The following is a 24,142-nucleotide window of genomic DNA, read 5'->3' as shown; positions in this document are numbered from 1 at the left end:
CTGGGCACCAAACAGCGCCTACAGGAATGAACATGGCAGAGGGGGCAAAATGCTTCTTTTTGTTACCAAACCAAGAGCGGGAGCAGGAAGAAAAATAAGCAACTGAAGCTCTTCGAGTTTCCTGTATTGCACTGAAGTCACCGAGCCAGTGAGGAGCGTTACAGAGATATTTTTTCCATATTAGAGGGTTTTTAAAGAGTAGTTTGCTCATGCGTCTGTAATAAAGACTCAGCTTGAGACACTATTCTTGCCATTTTATATATTTCGAATAACAAAATCCCTCCCTCTCCCCACTCCAATCACCTTGGTCAGGTGGAACAAGTAGTTTGCTCTGCCTGGGCTAGTAAAGTTTTCATGATGATTTTACAAACCTGAATTAAGCAGGGAGATCTGAAAAGTCAGGACACTGAAGAGAACAACTCCTCCCTTTCGCAGGCCAGACTGGTAATTGAGATCTTCAGGGGAACTAAAGACAACAGATTTAACAGAAGAGATTGGGTTCACTCTCTCAACATGGACTCATTTGAACTGCCCAGAACCTACCAGTATTTCTGAAGCCTCTAGAATACGCCTCAGCACTTACACTGGACTTTACACCCTCCCAGCATGGAGCTAGCCATAGCTACTGAATCTACATTACTCTACCTGACCCGGGGGGTGGGGGGGAGCCCAGGTCAGGTGCTGGGAGTTCAACTACCAAAGGAAGAGACAATCTAGGACAATTTGAGAATATCAGACACAGATAACCACATGGATTTCATCCCCTGACATTAAGTCAGAATTAGGATGGAAAGCATTCTCTAAACCCTAAGTTTGTAAAAAGCTTGCTCCATGAATATGCTCACAATCAAGATTAGCTCCCTCCTAAGCTAAGGGAGGAAAAGAACTGGGCTGTCCTGGGCCAATTACAAATGAAGGGTGGATGAGATGAGGAGCTAGCTAAGTAGAAGAGCGACAGGAAATACAGATGAAAGACACACGCCCTGTGAGCACACCTGTCTGTGGGTGAAATTAATCATACATCGCTCGCCAGCATTCCTTGCTCTAGTGCAGCAGGGAGGGCCTTAGGGCCTGCACCTCTCACCACATCTGGCATTGTTGCTTGCCTGAATCTTGCCTGCCCCCTCCCCGAGCCCTGCTGCCCCCATAAACCCACTGAAGTCAATGGAACTGCTCAGAGTACATAAAGTTAAGCATATGCATAAATGTTTGCAATGACACAGGGGCCTGACACAAAACCCACTGAAGTCAATGGTAATCTTTCCACTGACTTCCTTGGGCTTGGGATCAGGTCCCAATAGCAGTAGCTTCTAAAACATCTAGAATGTCTCTATTATAATAAATAATAAACAGAACTGACACACACTGCAGGGTGATTGAGTTCACCCACGTCTCTAAAGAGCTTTCTCAGTCTCCCCATACTGAGGTCAGAAACTCAGAGGCATTGGTTTGATCCTTGGGGGCTTGCTAAGAAGTTTTATTATTGCAGTTGTGGTAGGTTCAGATCCTTAGCTGATGTCAATCAGCATCACTCCATTGGTTTCAGTGGAGTGACACCAGCTGAGGATTAGGCCCCTAGAGAGGTGGTGAGGTTTCTTACATTCTGAAGTTCATGGGATGAATTATTAGCAGCTGTTTCTAAATGAGTCAGTAAAGGTGATTCTGAATAACACCCCAGGAACTCTGCAGAAGCACTGAATTGACTGAAGGGGGAAAAGCAGGTGAATTTGAATGTTTGAACTTAAAACTAAAAATAAAATTGAACCTGTTGTTCCGATTCTTTGTATTTGTTGTTTGCCAATTTCACACTTGCAAAATATTAAAAATAAAATATGCCAAGAAAGAAACAATGACAGTTAAAAACAAACAAACAAACACCCCTCATTATCCACATTAAAATTCACAGATCAGTCCAGCTGGTTCTCTAGTAAAACTCCCATGTTTGGTGTGATGGTGTTCTTCCCTTGTGCCAGTAGGTGGTGCTGGGAATCTCTGCATTGCTTTCTTAAAAGGGGAGACGTTGCTTTTTGAGCTGCCTGCACTAACTATAGAAGCATAAAGATGAAGGGCTGGGACCTCAAGAGATTACCTAGTCCATCCTCCTGCATGGAGGCAGGACCAAGTATACCTAGCCCATCCCTGACAGGTATCTGTCTCACCTGTTCTTAAAAACCTCCAGTGATGGGGATTCCACAACCTCCCTCAGTAACTGATTCCAGCACTTCATTGTCTTTGGAGTTAGCAAGTTTTTCCTAAACTCTAACCTGAACCTCCTTTGCTGCAGATTATGCCGATTGCTACTTGACCTACCCTTGGTGGACATGGAGGCCAGGCAAAATACAGCCCCATGGAAGCTACTAACAATGTCATGAATGACCAGCATTGTCCAGCTAATACCTTTGGAACCCTTGCTAGAAGCAGCATGCTGAAGAACCTCCCTGCTGAACTGGTCCGTATCCACCTCTGCTTTGGATTTCTCTCCCTTCTTTATTCATTGCTATGAACATTTGTATGGCAAGAGGATTTTCACTGCTAACAAGCTCATTGCTTTTCAGGGCAGGCTCATCCCACAGCAAATCCCACAGTAACTCCAAATTCTCCATGCTTTGATTGTTGGAGGCTGTAGGATTTTTGGCAAGTTTTGTTTTTAAGGGTCTCCTTTCATCTTGGCCCCAGCAGTAGGAGCGAGCTTATTACCCGACTTCCATGCACATTGGCCAAGGTTTCTTTTGCCTATTCAACATCTGCTCCTCAGGCTTTCCCCCCATCTAACGTCTCAAATAATCTTTTGTTTGTGGCATTGTTTCCAGTTGCTGTGGAAATCGTTATAACTGCCTGTTCTCTCCTAGCTATCGGAAGTGTTTATTGTTCCTGGGCTGATCTGAGGTCCCAGGAGAAGGAAAACTCTGATGTCAAACCCAGAGCGTCAGGCCTGGCCCGGCAGTTTGTTAAAGTTGTGCTGATCACACATGCTCTATGGGTCTGCGCTACCAACCCTGGCTAACGAAGGCAAAGTAAGTATTAATCTGGGGTCTCCAGTACACGTTTAAGCACTTGTCAAAATCTTAAAGCCTGATGGGAAACGGTGGTCTGTGGCCTGGAAGTACATCCATGCACACAGCTCTGTTGATTTCACATGAGCCCAAGCATGCTGCACTCTAGTGCAAAGCATGGAACTCTCTAGACTGCTTTTCTACGGAGCCTCCTGGGGTTGCAACCACTGCTCATGGAAATTTCTCTGGGCCAAAAGGGGCTGCCTGCCCTGAAGGGTGAATTCCACACTGAGTTCCTGGAGAAAGCCCCTCCTTTACCGCAAAATGGGGAGCTGGTTTCAAAGGTATAAATGAGTTAGGTGCCCAGTTCCCACTGAAAGCTTGTCTAAACTTGAAATGCTACAGCAGCACCGCTGTCACGCTTCAGTGTAGACACTACCTACCGGAGGGGTTCTCCCCTTGGCGTAGGTACTCCCCTCCCCAAGAGGTGGCAGCTAGGTCAACGGACGAATTCTCACCTCAGAACGATGTGGTTATGCCACTGTCAATTCCCAGTGTAAACCAGCCCTGAGAATTGGGTGTTGAACCGCCCTTTGTGCCTTGGAAAATCTCCCTTTTCCAGGGCTGGCACTTGTGTCCTCTTGCACCGGACCGCTGTACTCACCATCTCTCTGCTTACCTGTTGAATCCCATATCTGGTATCAGCGAAGCCACCCTAGGAGACAGAAATAGGGCTACTTCAGTGGAGTCTAACCATTGGAGCCACATTGTTCCCAAAGCGTAGACCGCTCCAAAGCCAGCTCTGAGAAGAACCGCAGACGGTTCTTTCGGTACAAAAGAAACACCTCAATACTCACAGGGTTTTAGGTGTATATATATTTATTTACAAGTGACTGTTGGGAACTTTTGAAGGCTTATTTCACATGGGGGGGAAAATGACAATCACCATCATATTTACAACAAAAAACATCCCGGAGACAGATATAACAAGCTAGCAGGGTATATGCACACCACCATAACTACAAGGGCACATTTGTACATAAAGCTATTTACTCTGGATAATGTGTACGGTGTCTATGTAGCTCTCATGCAGCCTGGACTCCCAGGGTTTGATTCTCATTTACGCTAAGACCACTTTTCACCACTCCAGCAGTGTAAAGGAGCCTTCAAGTGAGAATAAATTAGCCACTCTCTGGCTCCTTTCCATGATTACAGCGTTGTACCATGGCCAGAGTGAGACTCAGACCTCAAATGCATACCCTGCTACTGCTTCAAGGAACTACAGACCTTTCAGCGCCGTGATTTTGGCATGTACAGTAGAACCTCAGAGTTACGAACACCTTGGGAATGGAGGTTATGGTTGTTCTTTCAAAAGTTTACAACTGAACATTGATTTCACACAGCTTTGAAACTTTACTATGCAGAAGTAAAATGCTGCTTTACATTTAACATTTAGTTTACATTTAACACAGCACTGCACTGTACTGTATTTGCTTTTTTTGTCTCTGCTGCTCCCTGATTGTGTCCTATCAGTTCCAAACAGGGTGTGTGGTTGGCCAGTCAGTTCCTAACTCTGAGGTTCTACTGGATTTACATCCGGGGCACAGCTGGTATCTGTACAGCTATTCACAGAGACCTGCCATCACAGTCTGGGGCTTGGGCCTGAAGATAGAGCTACGGTGCAGCTTTTCTGCCTCAGAGCCTGCACCTGTTGGCCTCCATGGGAGCTGGAATAGGCCCTGGTGCTCTGATTTTCAAAGGTGCTGAGTATCTGCAGTTCCCACTCAACTGGCTGGGAGTTGTGGGTGCTCAAAGCCTCTAAAAGAAAGGCCCTTAGGCCCAGCTCCACAAAGGTATTTAGGCTCCTAACTCCCATTGGTTTCAGTAGAAGTTAGGTGACTAAATCCCTTTGGGGATCTGAGCCTTAGAGATTGCAGGACCCATCTCAGAAACCACGAGTAATATGTGGAGCCCTATTGGCCCAATCCTACAAGGTGCTCTCTCCCAGGTGCTCCATGCCTGACCGGGTCCAGCCCCAGGTGCACAGAACATAATGTAGTTACCACTTTATTGTGGGGTTGTTTCAGGGGTCCAGAGATTAGCTGGACTGTTGTTCCCTGTCCAAGTTTATCTCCATTGCTGAGTGTGTACTAGCAAGAATAATACCTTTCATTCTGGAGAATCCTAAAATGTTTTGCTAACCGTATACACACAACACAGCTCAAGTGCAGCTGCCTCTGGGGTGGAGGGCTATAGCCAACAGGTTCATATCACACTGCACAGGTGGAGGAGGTGGGGGAGTCTGGCCAACCTCTGACTCTCACAAAAAGTGCCAAGGGAAGTTTTATGCCCAGGCAGGGCAAAGAGAATCTTGTCTTGTAAGGGTTCATCTAAAAAGACCTCCATGGAATTCTATGTATCCCCTTTGGCAGGCGAAGGGCTAGACCTCCCTTGCAAGATTCACACATGACATTCTGGGACATTTGGGCATTTCGAACCTGACGCTAACACCACGCTGCTTTCCCCTCATGCGCTGGTTGTAGCAAAGTGTTGGTGTTTTTTAACCATCTACAGTCGATCTGATTTACTAATCCTTTCCTTTGTGACATAAGAATATGGTTTAAAATACTTGAATTCGCATTTTTGTCCACATCCTTCCTGTGCTCACAGCATCCCCACCCATTCAGAACTTATTTTCTCCTGACGTTAAGGGACAGATCCTATATTTAGGTGCCCAACTCCCATTGAAATTAATGGGAGTTAGGCTCCTAAATACCTTTGAGGAGGTGGGGTTAAATATTCAATGACTTCCCGCATCCCCTCCTCTAGTTTTCTCTTGTTTGCATTACTATTTGCTAAACGTATTACTGCAGCCTCACTCTGTAGCACTGAGGCCTTTTAAAGGTCTGTCTACGCTGCAATTAAAAACTCCTGGCTGGCCTGTGCCAGCTGACTTGGGTTAAGGGGCTGTTTAATTGTGGTGTAGACGTTCGGGCTCAGGCTGCAGCCTTAGCTCGGGGACCCTCCCACCTTGCAGGGTCCTAGAGCCTGGGCTCTGGTCTGAGCCTGATCTTCTTCACAGCAATTAAACAGCCCTTAGCCCAAGCCTCATGAGCCGGGTCAGTTGGCCTGGGTCAGCGATGGGTTTGTAATTGCTGTGTAGACGGACCCTATGTGTTTCCCCAACTCCAGCTCTGACTCTGCCCAGACTGGCAGCGATTCGGAGATTGGAATTGGAGAGAAGACTATGGAAAGGTCTCTTGTTTGTGACAGGCCTTTCTTCCCTTCCGCCTGGGCCCTGCAGTGGATTCAGCTGTGTTCTGTGCATGCATCTTCAGCAACATTTGCATCAGGAAAGGAAAATAAAAGTTCCATCAATGGTTCAATCATATTTGATGCACAAAGTTAATGCGTCTAGGCAAATAAATGTTCACACAGTCCATTACCTCAGCATCCTGGGCCCGGTTCTGGCCAGCCTTACACCTTGTGTAGTCATTTACACCTGTGTATTCTTCTTTGGTAGCATTTTACATCCACTGTACACAGTTGTAAATGACAGCACAAAGCACAGGGGAGAATCAGGCCCAGTGTATCCAAACCCCAGCACTTTCAGTGCCACGTTCGATGTGAATCCATGTCTGGCTACCAAAGTCAAACTCCAGCTGCATTCTGAAGTACTGCTTCTGAGGTAGTAGTTTCTCTTGCAATCTATACAGGAAACATCTTCAGGCCTTCTTCCCTTGTAGCATCTTTGGAGATTACACACACTGTTCACATTTAGGTCGGTCAGTTCTTCATCTAACCAGTGTCCTGAGCTGTACTGGAATTCAGCTACCTAGCCCTGGAGAGGGAGGTCCCTTACACTGGGTCCAACTTCACATCACAAGAGGCGCTGGGGCTGTCTCTAGACCTGACTCTAGCCAGCCCTCCCAAGAGATATTGAAACCATAGTAAGCTATCTAGGCTTAGCCCTCTGGGACCCTGGTATAATTCCAGCACTTGTCAAGGGCTCTTACTGAAAACAACTAATGACAGCAAAAGGCCTCCTCTTTCCTGCACATTTGCTGTGTATACAGGAAAAATTGTTTTAAGAGCTGCCTCCCCTATGTAACACTTTTCTTTAAGGTACAGTTTCCTCTATGCTATGGCCAAGTCTGGAGAAACAGGCAGGAAATGAAGGTATGTGCGTTCAAAATACCTGAGTCAACATCAAAAGTTCAAAGACTATGGCTCTACATGTCTGATTCCTTTTCTTTCAGGTGGATAGTAGCTGGCACACAAGCCAAGAGCAACAACCCAGTTGAGGGCTTTGACACATTCCTGGAAGAAAGGAAAATAGTGAATGAATTCTGAACAGAGATGATCTATAATCAAAGTCACTCTCAAGATGCCAGCATCCTAGGCCCTGACATAACAAAGCTCTTAAACACATGCTTAACTTTAAGCCCATGCTTAAGTCCCATTGAAGTTCAAATAAATCCATCATGGGGAAGCAAAAGCATATACAATATAGTAATGCAAGCGTGTTAGTAATACATAGAGTAACATAGCAATCACTGGGAGTACTCACAAGCTTAAAGTTAAGCATGCGCTTAAGTGCTTCATTGGATCAGGATCCATACCACAGACAGGAGCATGCAGAGCTGTACTGACACAATGGGAACCTGCACTTCCAGTGAGCCTAGGTGGCTTGTAGCTGCTGCTAAGATGGGATGGGCAAACCGCAAATGGCTTGGCACCTTGGTTTCTGCACTTCTATTCTGGAAATGTCATGGGAGCAGGTTTTTCCCGAAAGCTTCCCGGTACTTCCCAACTTCAGATGGGCCAAGATACCTTTCTATATTCTGGTGACATTTCCCTATCTCTGCTCTCAGGCCAGACACACACCAGGAGACACAGTGGGCAGCACAAACAAATCAACCAAAAAAGGGAAGAAAATTTTTTCAAGTCTCAGAAAAGTTTCTCCTCCAGGTCACTTTTGGGGCAAAGGTTTGGGGTGGTTTTCCTGAGAGCTAAGGGAATCAATAATGATCAAATAAGTAGCCCTCTCTACCTTTAACTATTAGTGTAACATTTGGACTGAATGATCTCAAAGGTTCTGAAATGTTTGGATCTGATGTTGTTTCCTAGTTTCCAGCCAGGAATATAAGCAGAGGTCCCAGCACTCTCCTGGGGAATTCTGTTCTGAAGCCCCATTTTACACACTCAGGCAGTTTGGAGAAAGAAGCATCGTAATTTTTTGACATTATCCAAACCCAAACTGTGAACTCCAGACATTCCCCCATCCGCGGTGCTCATTTTATCCAAACTGATTTACAGAAACAAACACTTCTATAGTACCTCCCATCCCAATGGGTGCCAAAGCATTTTGGCCCAGAGCCTCGAAGGTATTAAGGCTCCTAACTTCCACAGATTTCAGTGAAGTTAAGAAGCCAAATACCTTTGAGGATCTAGGCCTTTTCCCCTCCTTTCTTATTTTCTCTCTTATCATAGAATATCAGGATTGGAAGGGACCTCAGGAGATCATCTAGTCTTACTCCCTGCTCAAAGCAGGATCAATCCCCAATTTTTGCCCCATCACTAAATGGCCCCCTCAAGGATTGAACTCATAACCCTGGTTTAGCAGGCCAATGCTCAAACTACTAAGATATCCCTCCCACCTTATCGTTATGTACTAAGCATTATTAGATAATGGTGTGATAATTCCACATGAAAGTGTAAAGCAGTGATCGTGGATTAGAATGATACCTCACTAGGATAAACAACTTCAAAAGGAAATTCAGGGCTGTGGCTTCCTTGTCTAAGTCATGTTTAAAGATGCAAAATTCCATTCACAAAGCTTAAATTGGTGACTGGATTTTCAGAGGAGCTCAGCACATTGGGTGTATGTTTGGTACTGAGCTCTATTGAAAACCTGATGCTGAATGCGGGTGCTGAGCACCTGGAAATCTGGCTCTGAGCTCTTCGGAAAATTTGACACTGTTAGTAGCTGGAATATCACAAAATTTTCCAGGTGATTAAAAATCTATACTTACATTCTTCTCTTTTTCCTTCCCTTTCAAGCACACTCAAGGACCTGCTTTTGCTTCATTGCAGGTAAATCTTTAAAAAAAAAAAAGACAATGAATTAATAACTGAGATCTTTTACAGCTAATTTCTATTATTTACTTGCACATGTTTATAATGGCCACATCAAGGGAATAGCCAGGCAAACAAGTATGATGCATGGTGTCATTTGCTTAAAGATGCAAAAGAACCTGAGTGGAATCCTGAAGTCGGTGGGAGTTTAGCCACTGATTTTAATGGGACCAAGATTTCACCCCTGTCTTGAAGACCCTGAGAAATTGTGTCTGGTGCGATGTGTTCTTCAGAGTAACTCTGCTTCATCTGGGAAGATTTGTGCTCCAAAACAGACACACCAACAAGCATTCAGCTTCCTCTCACCTATTAAATCTATCACAGCTAAAGTCTCTCTGCTCTACTCACATGTACCATGCATGAAACTGACTGCTTCTATGAGAAATTAATCAGGGAGTATGTAATCGGTTAATTCCTCCTTAAAACCCACTTCTTCTGGGAGGACTCTACATTATGGCTTCACTCATCTCTTCACTCACAGTGTCTCTATGCCTTCGTGCCCTTGAAATGCTGCCCTGTGTACTTCAGTTGTCTGATTCACACTGCAAAGTCTTCCAGCAGGTGCCTTGTATTTCTCAGGTGTTTCCCAAAGCGCTGTGTTCTCTGGTGGTGCAGTGCCAAGACAAGACAGAATCCTGAAGCCTTCAGTCAGTCCCTACACAGGGAGATCTCCGACTGCAGTTCTGCTTCACTAAGGACTAAATAGCGGAATCAACATTTCCTGAATTTTGAGTCAGGCAAAACACGTCATTGAAAGTTCTGTTGCTGATCAACAACCCTCTTCTCCCCTATTTATTTTTTAATTAAAAAATTCATTGACAAGTGTTGTGTGCGTGTGTGGGGAGCAGGTTGACTGTCCAAAGAGCTGCTTGAAAACATTTGACAATTGAAACATTTTGATGAAATTTCAAAATGTTGCAAACCCAGTAAAAATTTCCCAGAAAATCCCATGGAAGCATTTTAAACCAGTTCTAGGACTCAGTCGGGACTTCGCGGTTTGTTCTGGAAATAAATAGTGTATTAATAATAAAAAATAATAGAAGTAATTATTAATTGTCAGCAATCCCTATGAGCTTATGTTTTCAAAGCACCTGTGGTTTTTTAGACCACTGATCAGAAATGGAGAGCTAGCCTGTGAATAGAGTTTAAATACTGTGGTGATGGGGTTATGTTAGTAGGTAGAAATAGGTAGATTTTGATTACTCTATATAGTCCTTATTGACTCCAGTCGGCTGTAATGGGAGATCTCCATGTTTATGGACTGACTGAGGTCTTCAGGATTCAGGCTTACGTTGGCAGTGCACCCCCAGAAAACATGGTGCTTTGGAAAACACGCAAGAAACAACCATCACACCAGAGTGAAACTAAAAGCTTATTCCAGCGACAGCTCCAGAACTGAGCAAAGATACAATCGAAGTTCCTGTTCTCTGCAAGATGTTACTGGATGTTATTTATGTATAAAAGTAACCAAACTCCAATTTCTTCTGTTCTCTATGAAGGAAAATTCTGATTTTTGTGTGTTTACACAGCTAACTTCACTTTGAGTAAAGCTTGTTAGAAAACACACAAAAAATCACATTTTTCTGTTTAGCACTGACATTTTATTTACCTGATAAATCTCCCAAAAGCTCTAATTTTAAGATAGGATGGGGGCATTTGAAATCTCAAAACAATTAGGCTACATTAGATTATATTAGATTGAAAAATAACGACTAAGCAAATCACACTGGAAGCAGGGAAATATAGATTAAATGCTGAGTTTTTAAAGACAGGTACTTTTGAAAAGCCCACTAGGTACCATTTGCCTTTAAAACCTTTACAAATCTGGCCTTCATTCCCTTCCAGATATTAGCCAATGTCAGGGATTTCCCATGCCAAATTAAATTTGGAAGTGACTAACTGGACTTAGCTGTGGTTTCCCCAAGGTGTCTCTTTCCAAAGAGCCAGGTCACTATAACTGCACCAGTTGCTGGCCCAGGCATCTCTGCCAGCTCATCAGTTGCTGGCGGAAAACACCCTTTCCCCACCGATGGATAAACAATCTCCTGGGCAGCCTGCAGTTTGCATTGTCTGAGCAGACACTTGGATGAGCTAGGGAAAGGCATCCCCAGTGTGAAATGGAAATCTTAGCCTGCTTTAAATCAGCCAGTGACACTGCACTGGTCTGGGAGGGGGGGAGCCTCTGTAACCACAGCTTTGCAGCCAGAGTGACTGCTTACACCAGGGGTAGGCAACAGGCAGGCAACAGGCCAAATCTGGACCCACCAGATGCTTTTGAACAGGCCGAAATCTTTTTATTTACGTATTATCATTGGGGTTTATTTTTATTTTCTCTGGGGTCCGGACCTTGACTATACCTTGACCAAGAAATTTGGACCGTAACAAAAAATCACTGACTACCCCTGGCTTCAACTCTTCCAGGCGTGGAGCCAGTTCTGGCTGAACCCCACCCTTCTGCCCTTCTCCAAGTGTCAGCCCCCAGTACTTTGCACTGACCTCCTGCGAACCCAGGGGCTCGCCCTGGCCCAGCTCTAACCCCTCCCCGCCTTGCAGGCTCTGGTACCTACTCTTCCAGCTGCGGACAGAGCGTGGTCTGGGTGCCCTGCAGCTGGGCCTCCCTAAGGGGGCGCGGGGCGCTGCCATGCCCATTGCTTTGGCGGTAGGAGAGGTTGGTCTCCTCAGTCCTGCAACTGGAGGGGCTGCTGCTGCTGCTGCTGGTCCCCCCGTCCTCCTCCCCCGCCTGCCCGGGCTGCTGCCCCTGCGCCACCGGCTTGCTGTCCGCCGGGGCGGCCCCCTGGGAGGCGAAGGCGCAGGGGCACCGGCGGAGGTCCCTGGAGACGGCGTGCAGCCGGCGGTCCGCGCTCCGGGGGCAGCAGAGCAGCCTCTTGAAGGCGCTCCTGAAGTCGGGGCTGCGGCAGTAGATGATGGGGTTGAAGGCGGAGTTGACGTAGCCCAGCCAGTTGAGGAGGAGGAAGACCTGGCCGGGGACGAGGGACCTGTAGAAGACCTTGACGATGTTAGCCACGAAGAAGGGCAGCCAGCAGAGGGTGAAGGTGCCCATGATGATGCCCAGGGTCTTGAGCGCCTTGTGCTCCCTCATGGCCAGGAGGCGGGAGGGTCTCCTCCGGCGGGGGCCCTTGGCGCCGGGGGCCCCCGGGAGGAAGCGGTCCTTGTCCCGCTGGATGAGGCAGATCTGCCGGCTGGCCACGGCGAAGACCCGCGCGTAGACGAAGAGCATGACGAGCAGCGGCACGTAGAAGGAGATGATGGAGGAGAGGATGGCGTAGGGCATGTTGGTGACGAAGTCGCAGCAGCGCGGGTTCTGGTAGCAGCGCAGCGCGTCCTCGTCCGCCCCGTCCCGCCACCAGTGGTTCATGATGGGCAGGAAGGAGACGAAGGCGGAGATGGCCCAGACCAGGCACACCACGGCCCGCGCCCGGCCCTTGGTCACCAGCGCCTCGTACTGCAGCGGCGAGGTGATGGCCAGGTACCGGTCCACGGCGATGGCGCACAGGGTCTCGATGCTGGCCGTGACGCACAGCACGTCCAGCGAGGTCCACAGCTCGCACGCCGTGGTGCCGTAGGGCCAGTGGCCGCTCAGCACAATGGTGGCCCCCGGCGGCACCACCAGCAGGCCCATGATCAGGTCGGCGCAGGCCAGCGAGGTGACGAACACGTTGGTCATGGTCTGCAGGCGCGGCGTCTTGGCGATGGCCAGGATCACCAGCAGGTTGCCGGCCGCGATCACCAGCACCGTGAGGCTCAGGGCCGCCCCGACGGCCCACTGCTGGCTCAGGCTGGCGGCCCCCGTGCAGTTGGTGGCGGCGTCCCCCCAGGAGGTGGCGTTGCCCTGGGGCCAAGGAGCCATCTCAGCGGGGGAGCTCCGTGCGCCCCTCTCCGTGCGCCCCTGTCTCCGCGCCTTGCGCGCTCCGCGGGGCGCCAGCTTTTAAGGGCAAACTCCCCGCAGCGCTCGGAGTTTCGGCTCCATACAGGGCGTGTGAGCGGCTTCTTGAGCCTGTGCCATCTCCCCGGGAGCACTGGAAAGGCTGCCGCAGGGGATGGGCTCCCCCCTACACACACCCCGGTGGCACTGCTCAGAGGAGGAGCCCTTAAAGGCACAGGACGCCGCTGGGCTGCCCCCACTCGTAGGATCGCTGAAAAAAAGAAAAGCAGCCTGGAACACGCCCCTTTGCATCTCTCTTTCCGGGTCTGTTCCCTTCCCTCCTTTCTCTGCCGCCCCCGCGGGGATTTTAAATACTTGGATCCCAACATTTCCCCCTCCCGCTCCCCTGCACCTTCTCCTGGGGCCGAGAATTTAACGCTCCTGCGTCCCTTCATCTCTCCACAGCCCCGTGCTGTTTGCCCATTGCAGAGAGGGCACTTTCCGGCAGGAGAAGAACCCGTGTCCCAGCACAAGAGCAGGCTCTCCCCTCGGGCACTTCGCGCCTGGCAGATCTGCCCAGCCGCACAACAGCCGCAAAACAGCAAACTCCCTCTTCCTGGGGGTTACCCCTGAAGCTGCAGCCCATCGCATAAACTGCAGCCGTCTGCCGGTCAGACACACAGGTGCACCCCCCCACACACACTAACGCTCCCCCTTGTCCGCCCAATTAGCACGTGCGGAGAAGAGGGAACAACCCAAGGGTGCCAGGCACAGACACTGGGACGGAGGTGACACGTTTGCCTCCAGCAAGAACGACACTTTTCTGCATTTGGCTCGAGGCGTTTATTCCCCTCCAGTCCGCGGAAAGTATCAATTTCCTTCCCTCTCCATCGAACACAAATCTGTTGTGTGCCAAGGCGAAAAGGTGGGAGTCACGGACAACAAAATGCTCCCCGGGGAGCGACACCTCTCTCATTGCACAGGAAGAAAGCTTGTCTTTCTTTCTCCCGTCTCCCCTGCAGCCAGGGAGCTACTCTCACACATAGCCTTGTGGGCACAGAGATGGCATCGCGCCGCATCTCTCGTCCCACTTTACAAGGCGTTTGGACACGGACACGGTCTCCGGTACGCAGGGCCAGCTCCACTGACGGACACACGGGCCCATTAGTCTCTGTCCTCTGCCGACTTGGCCGGGCTAGAACTTGGCGGGGAAGGTCTGAGACAGGGAATGACAGCAGAGTTCAGGACAAAACTACACCCGTTACGCACGTCTGAGGCGCTGCGGGCGAGCGAGTTGTTCCTCCGAGGTGTGTAAAGGGAAGGGGGCAGAAGCCGGCTCGGGGCGGGGGCCGTTTGCTTCTCTGCTGGGGGAGGGGGGCTTTTCACTTGGCAGGAATTAAACTATTCCACGAGTTGCGCTGAGATGTATTCCCAGCCCACAGGCCGCGTTATAAAGGGGGGGCCCTGGCTGGTAGAGACGCGTCTGCGTTTATATTTTATCCTTGCAGGACACGAAACGCTCCTTCATTCCCGTGACGGGCAGCGGCGGCTCCTAGGCTGCTCAGCCCCGGGAAATGTCCTGTCCCGGGCTCTTCCCCGCACAGGGACTGGCCCTGGGTGCAGAGGCCACCGCCCCGGGAATGTGTCCATGTGTTCCCGCGGCAGACCTGCTCCCTCTGGTGCAGATGTTCCCATGCAGGGTCAGGAGCTCTGTGCCCCTGGCAGTCAGGGATGCAGGCCACCAGGGGTCCTGAGTCAAGGGCGGCAGGACTGGACCTTTGTCTTCCCCACTGTGCACCCTCTGGCTCTCATGTAAAGCCCAACCAAGTCAATGGGGGAGGGGCTTTCCATTGAGTCCAATGTGCTTTGGATCAGGAGCATCCTGCATCCCTCCCCTCCATAGTGTACCCAAGGACAGCATCTGCTGCTGGAGACAGTACCAAAGTTATGTGGGTGCTTTGGGGCCATTTTGGAGCTTCCCTCCCCCTTCTCCACAGTCCTTTTCCAGGCTCCACCCTACCCTGGCCTGCTAACCCAGGATCTCCATCTCAGCACAGGGCCATACTGGCCCAGATGTATGAGAGCGCTCACCTTGTGGTGCTGGGAACCATCCCCCTACGCACATAGTCTGTGCACAGTAACTATGGTGGGACAAAGATGGGACAGGATATGGACATCATAGGCTGTACCCCCAGACCTCCACTGCAACCAGGGCAGGAGCTGGCTACTTGGCACCTCCAGCTACTCAATGAAACAGAAGCACAAAAACAGGAAAGACCCAAAAATAAGAAGCAAGAAACATCTGAGGCCCACTAGCCCCTGGATTCTTCTCCCAGCAAGGTGCATTCTACCCAGCCTTCGGAGGCTGGTTTTGGGGTGTAGTTCAGAGAACTGAATGTTATCAGATCCCCAGCTGGGGTAAATTGGTGTAGTTCTATAATTTATATTAGCTGAGGATCTGGTCCCTGGCCTCAGAATTTCTCTCAGTTTTGTTGTTTCTGATACCAGACACTCCAGGGTGTAGTCCCTGTGCAGACACTCTGGGCTAGATCCATGGCCATTGTACTTTGATGGAGCACCCCTGGCTTGGAGACTTACACCAGCAGGGGATCTGGAGAGTTTTCTCTCACCAAATGTCAGACTTCTCTGACAAGACCTGTGCGGAAGGATGCTGCATCTCAGTGCCGTTATCAGCTACAGATTACTTACTTGGGTATTAATTTGCTAGGAACATTGCTCTGTCTTCCTGCCTGAGCTGCTCAAAGCAAGCCCCTTGCTGGGCTCATGCTTTGGCAGCTGGGATAAGTACAGTAGAACCTCAGAGTTACAAACCCCTTGGGTATGGAGGTTGTTCATAACTCTGAAATGTTCACACAACGTTATGGTTCTTCTTTCAAAAGTTTACAACTGAACGTTGACTTCATACAGCTTTGAAACTTCACTATGCAGAAGAAAAATGCTACTTTCACCTTGTTTTTTAGTAGTTTATGTTTAACACGGTACTGTACTGTATTGTATTTGCTTTTTTTTTTTGTCTCTGCTGCTGCTTGATTGCATCCTTGCAGTTCCAAATGAGGCGTGTGGTTGACTGGTCAGTTCGTAACTCTGGTGTTCCTAACTCTGAAGTTCTACGGTATGTCTACTCAGCAATACGAGGCCGTGACATGGAATCTCACAGCTGGCATCAACTGACTTGCGTTGGCGTGGGGCTAAAAATAGCAGTGTAGACATCCAGGCTTGGGCTGGAGCCTGGGCTGTGAAATCTGGTGCATGGGGAGGGCCTCAGAGCCCAGGCTTCAGGCAGAGCCCAACCATCTCCACTGCTATTTTTAGCCCTCCAGCCCAAGCCCCTCCAGCCCGAGTCTCTTGACAGCCAGGCTCTGAGACTTGGTGCTGGGGTTTTTTCTTTGCAGTGCAGATGTTCCGGCCTTTATCCAGCAAAGCACGTCAGCATGTGTGTTTGGCGAATCCCCCTGCCCTTGCTCCTAGGGCAGGGTGGCCGTGAAACACGAACATGCAGATCAGAAAGTCCAAAAGTGGGGACATTTTGCAAAAAAAAAAAATTGTCACATTTTTCCTTTCTTTTGAAATTAAAATATTCAGCATTTCAAATAGTCACAATTTTGAAATTCAAAAAATAGTAATTATGTAATAATTACCCACTCTGTCGCTGGTGAAAATCAAGAGTGAAAATTGCAAATATTTTACCCAACATGTCTTTTAATTTCACATTTTTCAGTTTCATTGACATTTTGAAAAATTCCAACCAGGTCAGATTCTGATTTCGCAGCATCTGAGACACTCCCTTTTCACTGGTGTAAATTACTGCACCGGGTGCAGAAAAAATGGAGAACTAGTCTCGAAACATGTGAATAGTTCCATTGAAATAAAGGGGCCACTCATGTTTAGAGCTAGGTACAGGTTTAAGAACTTTGCCAGATCCAGGCCTAAGGTTCTGTTCCTCCTATGAAACACTCCTGGTTAGTTTCCTGAGTGGGTAGGTTTTGCACTGCTGTTCATGCAGAAACCAAAATTTAGAAGACACAAGCCCTCCCCCTATGGCAATCTGAAGATTCAGCCAGTAGGAATAATGTGACAACAGACAAGCAAAAACTTCTCACTATTCATAATAAATTATTCATTTAACAGTTTTTTCTCAATCCATGAATTATCCATAAACAGACTTTGATTTTTACAACTGTTTTTGTTTTTCAGAATAGTCATAGGAACATTTGAGTCAGACATTTCAGTCCTTGGGTTTTTTTCTCAAATTATTTGCTTCAGTTGAATCTTGGACTTATTATTCATGGTGTGCTTGGCCAGTTAAGTCATAGCAAGTCGCTTCTGCTTTCTGATTGGATAAATGAAATGTACATAGGAGGAGAGAAATCAAAGCATTTTCAAAGAAGACGTGCAAACAATTCTGGTGAACAAGTTCAGAAGACTTTTACTCTCTGCAAACCAAAAGCACTTGTAGGAATGCCTGTTGGAAATAAACCTTAAGGCATCTGGTTTTAGTGGATGAGACACTGGAATGGGAGTCAGGAGATTTAGTTGAGGTTGGTCCAGCTCTGAGCAGGGGGTTGGACTAGATGACCTCCTGAGGTCTCTTCCAACCCTAATCGTCTGTGATTTGGATTTGACTCCTGGATTTGAGCTGGGTGACTGGGGACAACTCACTTTATGGCTCCGTGCCTCTGTTTCACCTCCCATTCTGTGTCGATCTGGAGTGTGGTGAGTTCGTCAGGGCAGGGACTGTTTGTCACTATGTGTTTGTGCAGCACCCAGCACAATCGGGCCTGTTCTCACGTGGTGGCCTCTAGGCACTAGTGCTGTAATTTAAATAATAAAAAATGTTTGCAAAAGGGAACCCTTGTTTTGTATCTGTACAAACATTCCCAGACATATTCTCGCAGCGCTAATGCTGGCTGCTTGCTTTCTCCTGTGACTTCCTGCTGCCAGTGATTTCACCCTCCCTCTGTTTAGTCCAACAGCAGCAAAACATAGATGCTGGTACATTTTGAGTGCTCTTTAATAAAAGCTATCCTTAGTCCTGATTTCAGACTCAGGTCCCACACGCTTTGAGTTAACATCCCCCGGTCTCATTAAAACTGTCACCTTCTCCTGTGCTCCATTTTAGCAGCCAAGCCACGTCTCTTTGCACAGAGCTCTTCAGTCCCCTTCGAGATCGGCCCGCTTGGATGGGATTAAGGAAACTGTTTCTTGTGGTGTCAGCAAATATCTGTGGCTGGTCTAACCCCAGTCCCACTGAACCCAGATAAGCTCATCATTTGCACATTGCTGCCTTGAGGGTTGCACACGCATCCTCACGAAAGCTCTTGGGGGTACTTGAGACCAAAGCCAGCTACAAATCAACCCAGGAACTGCCTGAATGCTGACTTCATTGTGGATCCTCTTTAGCAATATTAGCGCATGATAAATGGAGTGTGTCTGGGCTGTATTCTTGTATGTATGTATTCAATACCAGATGTTTCAGTCTGAACAAAAGCTTTGGATCCTAATGTCTTGCAGTGTAATCTTTTTCCATCTGCTATGCAACACAGGGGAACTATCGCTGTTGTCTCATGGCTTCCTTGCACTCCCCTGTCTGTCTGTATCTAGTTGTTGTTTCTTGTCTTATGTTTAGATTGGAAGGTCTTTGGGGCAGGGACCTTTTTTGTTCTGTGTTGGTACAGCACCCAGCACAGTGGGGTCCTGATCCATGACTGGTGCTCCTGCGTACCACAGTAATACAAATCAACTAATCATAATAATCTCAGCATTGTAATATGACAGCAGTTAGCCTTTTAAACACACACGCACGCACACACTAGAGCTGGTTGGACCATTTCTGGCTAAACATTTCTTCATAGAAAAAAATATTGTTTTGTCGAAGCTGAAATGTTTCAGAAGGATGTATCAGTTTCCATAAAGTTCTTCATCAAGAAGATTTCTGAAGTCTCAAGTCACTGCCAGAGAGAGAGAGAAAGAGAGAGACCCGAATCCAATACCTGGCCTTGTCGACACAATTCCATTTTGCAAAGCGTTTTAAAGATCTCATCTCATTCCAGTGCAAAACGAAAACAAGTTTTGGAACCTCAAAAGTTGTCATGAAATGGAATTGGTTTTCTCAGGTAGGCTGTATAAATACTGTGGGGGAGAAGCAGTTAAATAATATTTTCCAAGCTGCAGAGAAAGATTCAAACTGCACAGTCTGTGGCTCATCTTTACCACTTAAAATGTGTATTTGTCCTTATCCTTCATAGAGATAAAATAATTTGCATGAGAGATCAGAATCCTACCGCTGCTTCTGGAATACCTGTCACTAATGGGTCTCACCCACTTCACCCAGGTGGGTCGGTATCTTCATCTCAGTCTTGTAGCTGGAGAACCTGATGCACTACAGGGGAATGACTTGCCCAAGGTCACATACAGAATGCGTGGGAGAGCAAGAAGCAGAACCCAGATTCCCTGTCCCCTTGAATCCCACTCTCTCTCAGCCCCCAGGGAGAGGATGTATCAGAAATGAAGCTGATCAGAACACATGTGCCACATCTGACTGTAGCCTGATGGCTGGCAGGCACGTCCTATACCCCGTAATGATGATGCTTGGTTTCATAGCTTAGCCTGCTAACTTACTAATGCAACATTTCAATTCTGTTGCAATTGTCAGGAATGCTCCCATATGTGCGACTTTGGCACAGTGCAGGACTGGCTGCCATCCAGGCAGATTTATAAACATTTAATACCCTTGTAAGCCTGTCTGGAGTGAAAAACAGTGTAAAAGACTCTATTTTTTTGGTTTGAGAGGCAGAGGGGAAAAGAAAATAATCAAAGTAGCCCCTGGCAATACAGAGCCCAGGGTCTGGTCACCCCAACCCTGGGGAAACCCCCCCCCCAAGAGGGAAAAGATCCACAGGGCAGTGCTTAATTTGTGCCAGGGCTTGCCAGGGCTGAGCTCTGGCACCTCTGAGCTTGGCAGTTCATAGCCCCGGCACCTCTGGGCTTGGCATGTCAGTTATGAAAGCAAAGAAGTTGCTTGAGCCACAGCACCGAATGAAGCAGTACCACAGGGTCACCTGCAGAGCCCCCTTCTCATTCTCCCCTCTACGGAGGGGTTTCCATCCGCTTGTAGAGCTGAACCCTGGCTGTGTTGTGATCCCAGCCCTTTCCTGTTGCTGCCTTGCTGAGCCCTGCTGCCTCTGGACCTTCCAGGCTCTCAGAAGGTGCAGAGAGGGCCTCACAGCGGTGGGAAGCACCATTAACTCCCACGTGTATTTCCACCCAGAAATCTGCCCTGGTTTACAGGGCCCTGCTATTTTTCCTCCTGCCCTTACATGACATGCATCTAGGGATGAGAGAGTATGTGTCTGAGCCCCGGCTGCCCACTCCCTCCAATCTTTGCTCCCCTCTGCCCGTGGAAGCGGGTGCGAATGGTGGAGGGGGTACATCTTGTACCCTGCTTTTGGAAATGTTTTTCCAAACAAATCCCTGCCCTGAGTTCGGATTCTCTGTCCCGTGCAGTTACTAGAGTCTGAAGAGCCTTCCCCCACACACTGCCTCTGCAGGGCTAACAGAGGAATCGCAGAGGTCAGACGGAAGAGAGGCTGCAATGGATTCACAGCTCATTTTATAGTTTAATGAGTGCTTCTGGGCAGAGAGTGTCCACCCAGCAATGAAATGGGACCCAGGAAAACAATCTTGAGCTTGACATTCATCTTAGTGTAAATCATGAGATAAAAGCAGAGGCAGATGCTTGGTCTGAGAGGCTCAGGCAAATACTGAAGGTACACATGAAACCCAGCCTCTCTTGCCATCTTTGGAAATAAACTAATGTGAGCCTAGAGGAGTAAATAATATCCAAAGTGTAGAAGCTGGTTCCCCTTAACTAGCAGTCTGAGCTCCACTCCACAGGGGTTTCTACCAAGTTCCCCACAGGGACTCTCAGGCTGTGTAAGAGACAATACTGTTAGATATCATTATCCAGTCGCTACATAGTTAAGTAGCTCACATTGCATGCTCATGGACTAAGATGCCATCCAAATGCATTGCAAAGTTCCTCTTGGCTAGAAATAGCTGAAAAACAGCAATCAATGTTGCAACTAAAGTTCTACCTTGTACCCGCATTTCATAAATTACTTTAGAGATGGAAGTGGACTGACAGAGAATTGCTGTTTTGGCTGATTAGACTAGATAATCACTTGGAATTTCTTTTCTGTATTTAATAAAAGCACTTTGATGAAGCCATCTAGCTGCATACTTGGAAATTTCACAATAAAGTATGTTACTAGCTAGCACAGACCTGCCTTGGAGCTAGTGAGAAGCATGTACCTGAAATGCTGAAAAAATGGGGCTTATAATGAATAATGAGAGGTCTGAAAGTTCCACTTAGTGTCTAGTGATTTTATGCTTTTAAGGCTGCAGCTGATGATTGACGCTAAAATCCACAGGCTGAAATGAACAGAAGGCATTATCCTGCTAGTAGCAATGCATACGAGCTGCAGAGGATGCTGCATGGCCCTGGGGACTGAGCATGAGACGTGGAGCTCAGTGACCGGTTCAGGTCAGTTGGCAGTGCCCAAGCCATGTTGCTGTCTGATGCTACTCAGTGGCTTACGTGAAACATCTTTGCGATCTGGGTCCAACTCCATCACAGTGGACCCTTTCTTCAGTCACAGCAAAGAGACCGAGAACTGAACAGGCCATGGAGACTGAAGTCCCTTCTCACTCCAGAGGTGGCATCTCTAAGGGTCTGTCTACCCTGCCATCAGATAGGTGATTGCAGCCTGGGTAGATGTACCTGAGCTTGTTGGATCTAGGGAGCGTGTACACCAACAGCTGAGAAGCTGAGGCCACATGGGCTACAAGTGAAGGTTGTCCAAGCCGCCTAGGACCCTGGGTAAGTACTCAGGCAGGTAGCCTAAGCTACCCTGGCTCCCCGGCTGTCGGCACCCATGCTATGGATCAAAGCTAGCTATGTCTGCTCATGCTGAGTCACACCCTGTGACTGCTGTGTTTGGAGACATGCCCTATATCAGGACGGAGGCACATTAGCAGGGCACAGTGGGGCAAGCTTGCCTGGCTGATGTTGTTTTATGCATACAAGGGTCTTCTATCTCCAGGGCCATCCACCCTGCTCCATAAAATTCACTACAAACAATTTGAAAGCAAAACCTGTATAGAAAGCTGCAGCGCCCTGTATAGTTGGACAGGGAAGTCCTGTTCCTCAGCTGGGAGCTTTACACTGGGACTGTGCTGAAAAGTACCCGGAGAGCAGCTTCCCACATGCTTCCGCTTCATAGCCCCATTTATCACACCGACCGTCTCCACAGGCATTTCAGCCAAACTTGTTTCCTATTTTGCTGAGATGGGAGCCAAAGATTCCACGGTGTGGGGCCAGCTGGCTGAGGGGCTGCCAGCATCCCCATTACAGAGCCTCAGAGTTCAGTCTGCGGTTCTCCCATGTCTCCCAAAACATCTCTCATCTGGGGAGTTTTTCTTTTCCAGGCATTGGTCAAAAGCGGATCAAGCCCTTGTGTCTGAGTCTCCCAAGAATGCCTTGGCCACGGCCTTTCCAGAGTTTATTTTCTCCGGCACATCACAGCAGGGTGGGACTGTCTTTTCCTCACTGTACGTTCTCTGGTCTCGCCTCAAATCCACACTGCCAGTTCTGGCCAGTTATCATTTGTTTGTATGACAGTAGCGCCCAGAGGACCCAACTGAGATCAGGACCCCGTTGTGCGTGGTGCTGTACAAACGCATTGTAGGAGACAGTGCTTGAAGAGCCGACAAGCTAAGTAAGTGATAGAGACGAAGGATGGTTATCCCCAGGAAGCAAGGTGCAGACAGAATAAGTGACTTGCTCACAGGCAGCCAAGCAGCTGTGGGGGAATGGAGAACTGAACCCAGATCTCCTGAGTCCCAGCACAGTGTCATTCACAAGACCAGCCCACCTCTACTAGTATTTTCCTCTCTGCGCATTTTGCTGTGCACACCAGAGCAGGTCATTCCTTCAGCTGACCTTTGACTTTCTGTAGCCGTGCCATTCACCCTTTGAGAACCACTTCATCAGCACAAAGCCACAAACCAATCACACACAGCCAGAGAAGATGCTGTGATCTGTGACATAGAGACATTTCCCCAGAGTCTTCTGAACACATTCACTTCACCTATTGTCCATCATTCCCCACCAAGCCTTTCTCTGGGATTGGCTAGTAGGGCTCCTGCCTTTCAGTCTTCATTGGCTAATGGTGTTTGCAGTTCTAGTAAGGGGAGTAAGCAAGAGATAAAAATGTTACACAGGCAGGCGGTATGATGGATCCCATGCCAGAAGACCAGTCCCATGATATGAGCAGTTAGGGATGTCTGTAGCATTAGTTGGGAAAAGATATCTTCTCACAGATCATAACATTGACAATGTGTTTTCATTTTTTGCTAAAAAAAGATCATTTTTGATTAAAATGGGCATTTTCCCAAAAGCTAAAAACAACTCCACTTTGTCAAAAAAGATTTCCATAAAAAACCAAAACTTTAGATGGGAAGTTTTCAGCCAGCGCCAGTGAGCCAGGGGACTAGTTCCGTCACTGAAAGTCCTGTTGTTGGGATATCTTCACAACGATCGTCCCTTCCCTTCAGAAACTCCCTTTCATAAAACCTGCAGCACCATAGGGAAACCAGGATTGTCCAGTCCCTTATTTTAAAAGCATCCTGCTGAGCTACCCCTACAAGCCTGTAGCCTGCAGCATCACCACATCGCTCACCATCAGCTGGCAACCTGAGACACACTCAGCATGATATGCAGACGTAGGACTTTCCCATTGCCAGTCCCAGAGCCTAGCAGTGCCAGGAGCTCTAGTTCACATACACTAACTATATTTCCTATATATTTTACAATGGTTTCACATTCCTTTCCATGGTACCTAGTCACTCTGCCTGCTAGCAGCAAACCCTGTAAGAGACAACACATTCCACTTCCTATACAGATTCTGCTGCTCCCTACTTCTGGTGGAGAAAATTATTAACCAGGGAAACTAGTTGCTTGCTCCTCATTGGAAAGCAATGATGCTGGTTTGCTGCAAACGCCAGTGTCTCTTGTCAAGTGCTGTGGAATCTTGGATCTCCACAGCAC

The 24,142-nt window shown here is 48.1% G+C and overlaps 1 protein-coding gene across 1 annotated transcript; it reads right to left on the bottom strand.

Moving 5' to 3' along the window:
* Positions 1 to 6,485: 6,485 nt before the first annotated feature.
* On the bottom strand, positions 6,486 to 13,340 carry ADRB3 (adrenoceptor beta 3). Its single transcript, XM_027824493.3, has 3 exons — positions 11,699 to 13,340; positions 9,029 to 9,095; positions 6,486 to 7,313 (listed from the first exon to the last, which is right to left on the bottom strand). Exons 1-2 carry the CDS (start codon positions 12,997 to 12,999, stop codon positions 9,062 to 9,064), a joined length of 1,335 nt encoding a protein of 444 aa, XP_027680294.2. The 5' UTR covers positions 13,000 to 13,340; the 3' UTR covers positions 6,486 to 7,313; positions 9,029 to 9,061.
* Between the last annotated feature and the right edge of the window lie 10,802 nt (positions 13,341 to 24,142).

This window comes from Chelonia mydas, chromosome 26, assembly GCF_015237465.2.
Source record: "Chelonia mydas isolate rCheMyd1 chromosome 26, rCheMyd1.pri.v2, whole genome shotgun sequence".
NCBI classification, from domain to species: domain Eukaryota; kingdom Metazoa; phylum Chordata; order Testudines; family Cheloniidae; genus Chelonia; species Chelonia mydas.
The sequence above is the reverse complement of the archived record's forward strand: the minus strand, read 5'-3'. Positions and strand labels throughout refer to the sequence as shown.

What these genes read in the sequence shown, in the direction of transcription:
- ADRB3 (XM_027824493.3), bottom strand. Translation starts at nt 12,999, where the DNA reads ATGGCTCCTTGGCCCCAGGGCAACGCCACCTCCTGGGGGGACGCCGCC. An exon ending in CTCTGTCCGCAGCTGGAAGA is followed by an intron (nt 9,096 to 11,698) that starts GTAGGTACCAGA and finishes TTTTTTTTAAAG; the next exon opens with ATTTACCTGCAATGAAGCAA.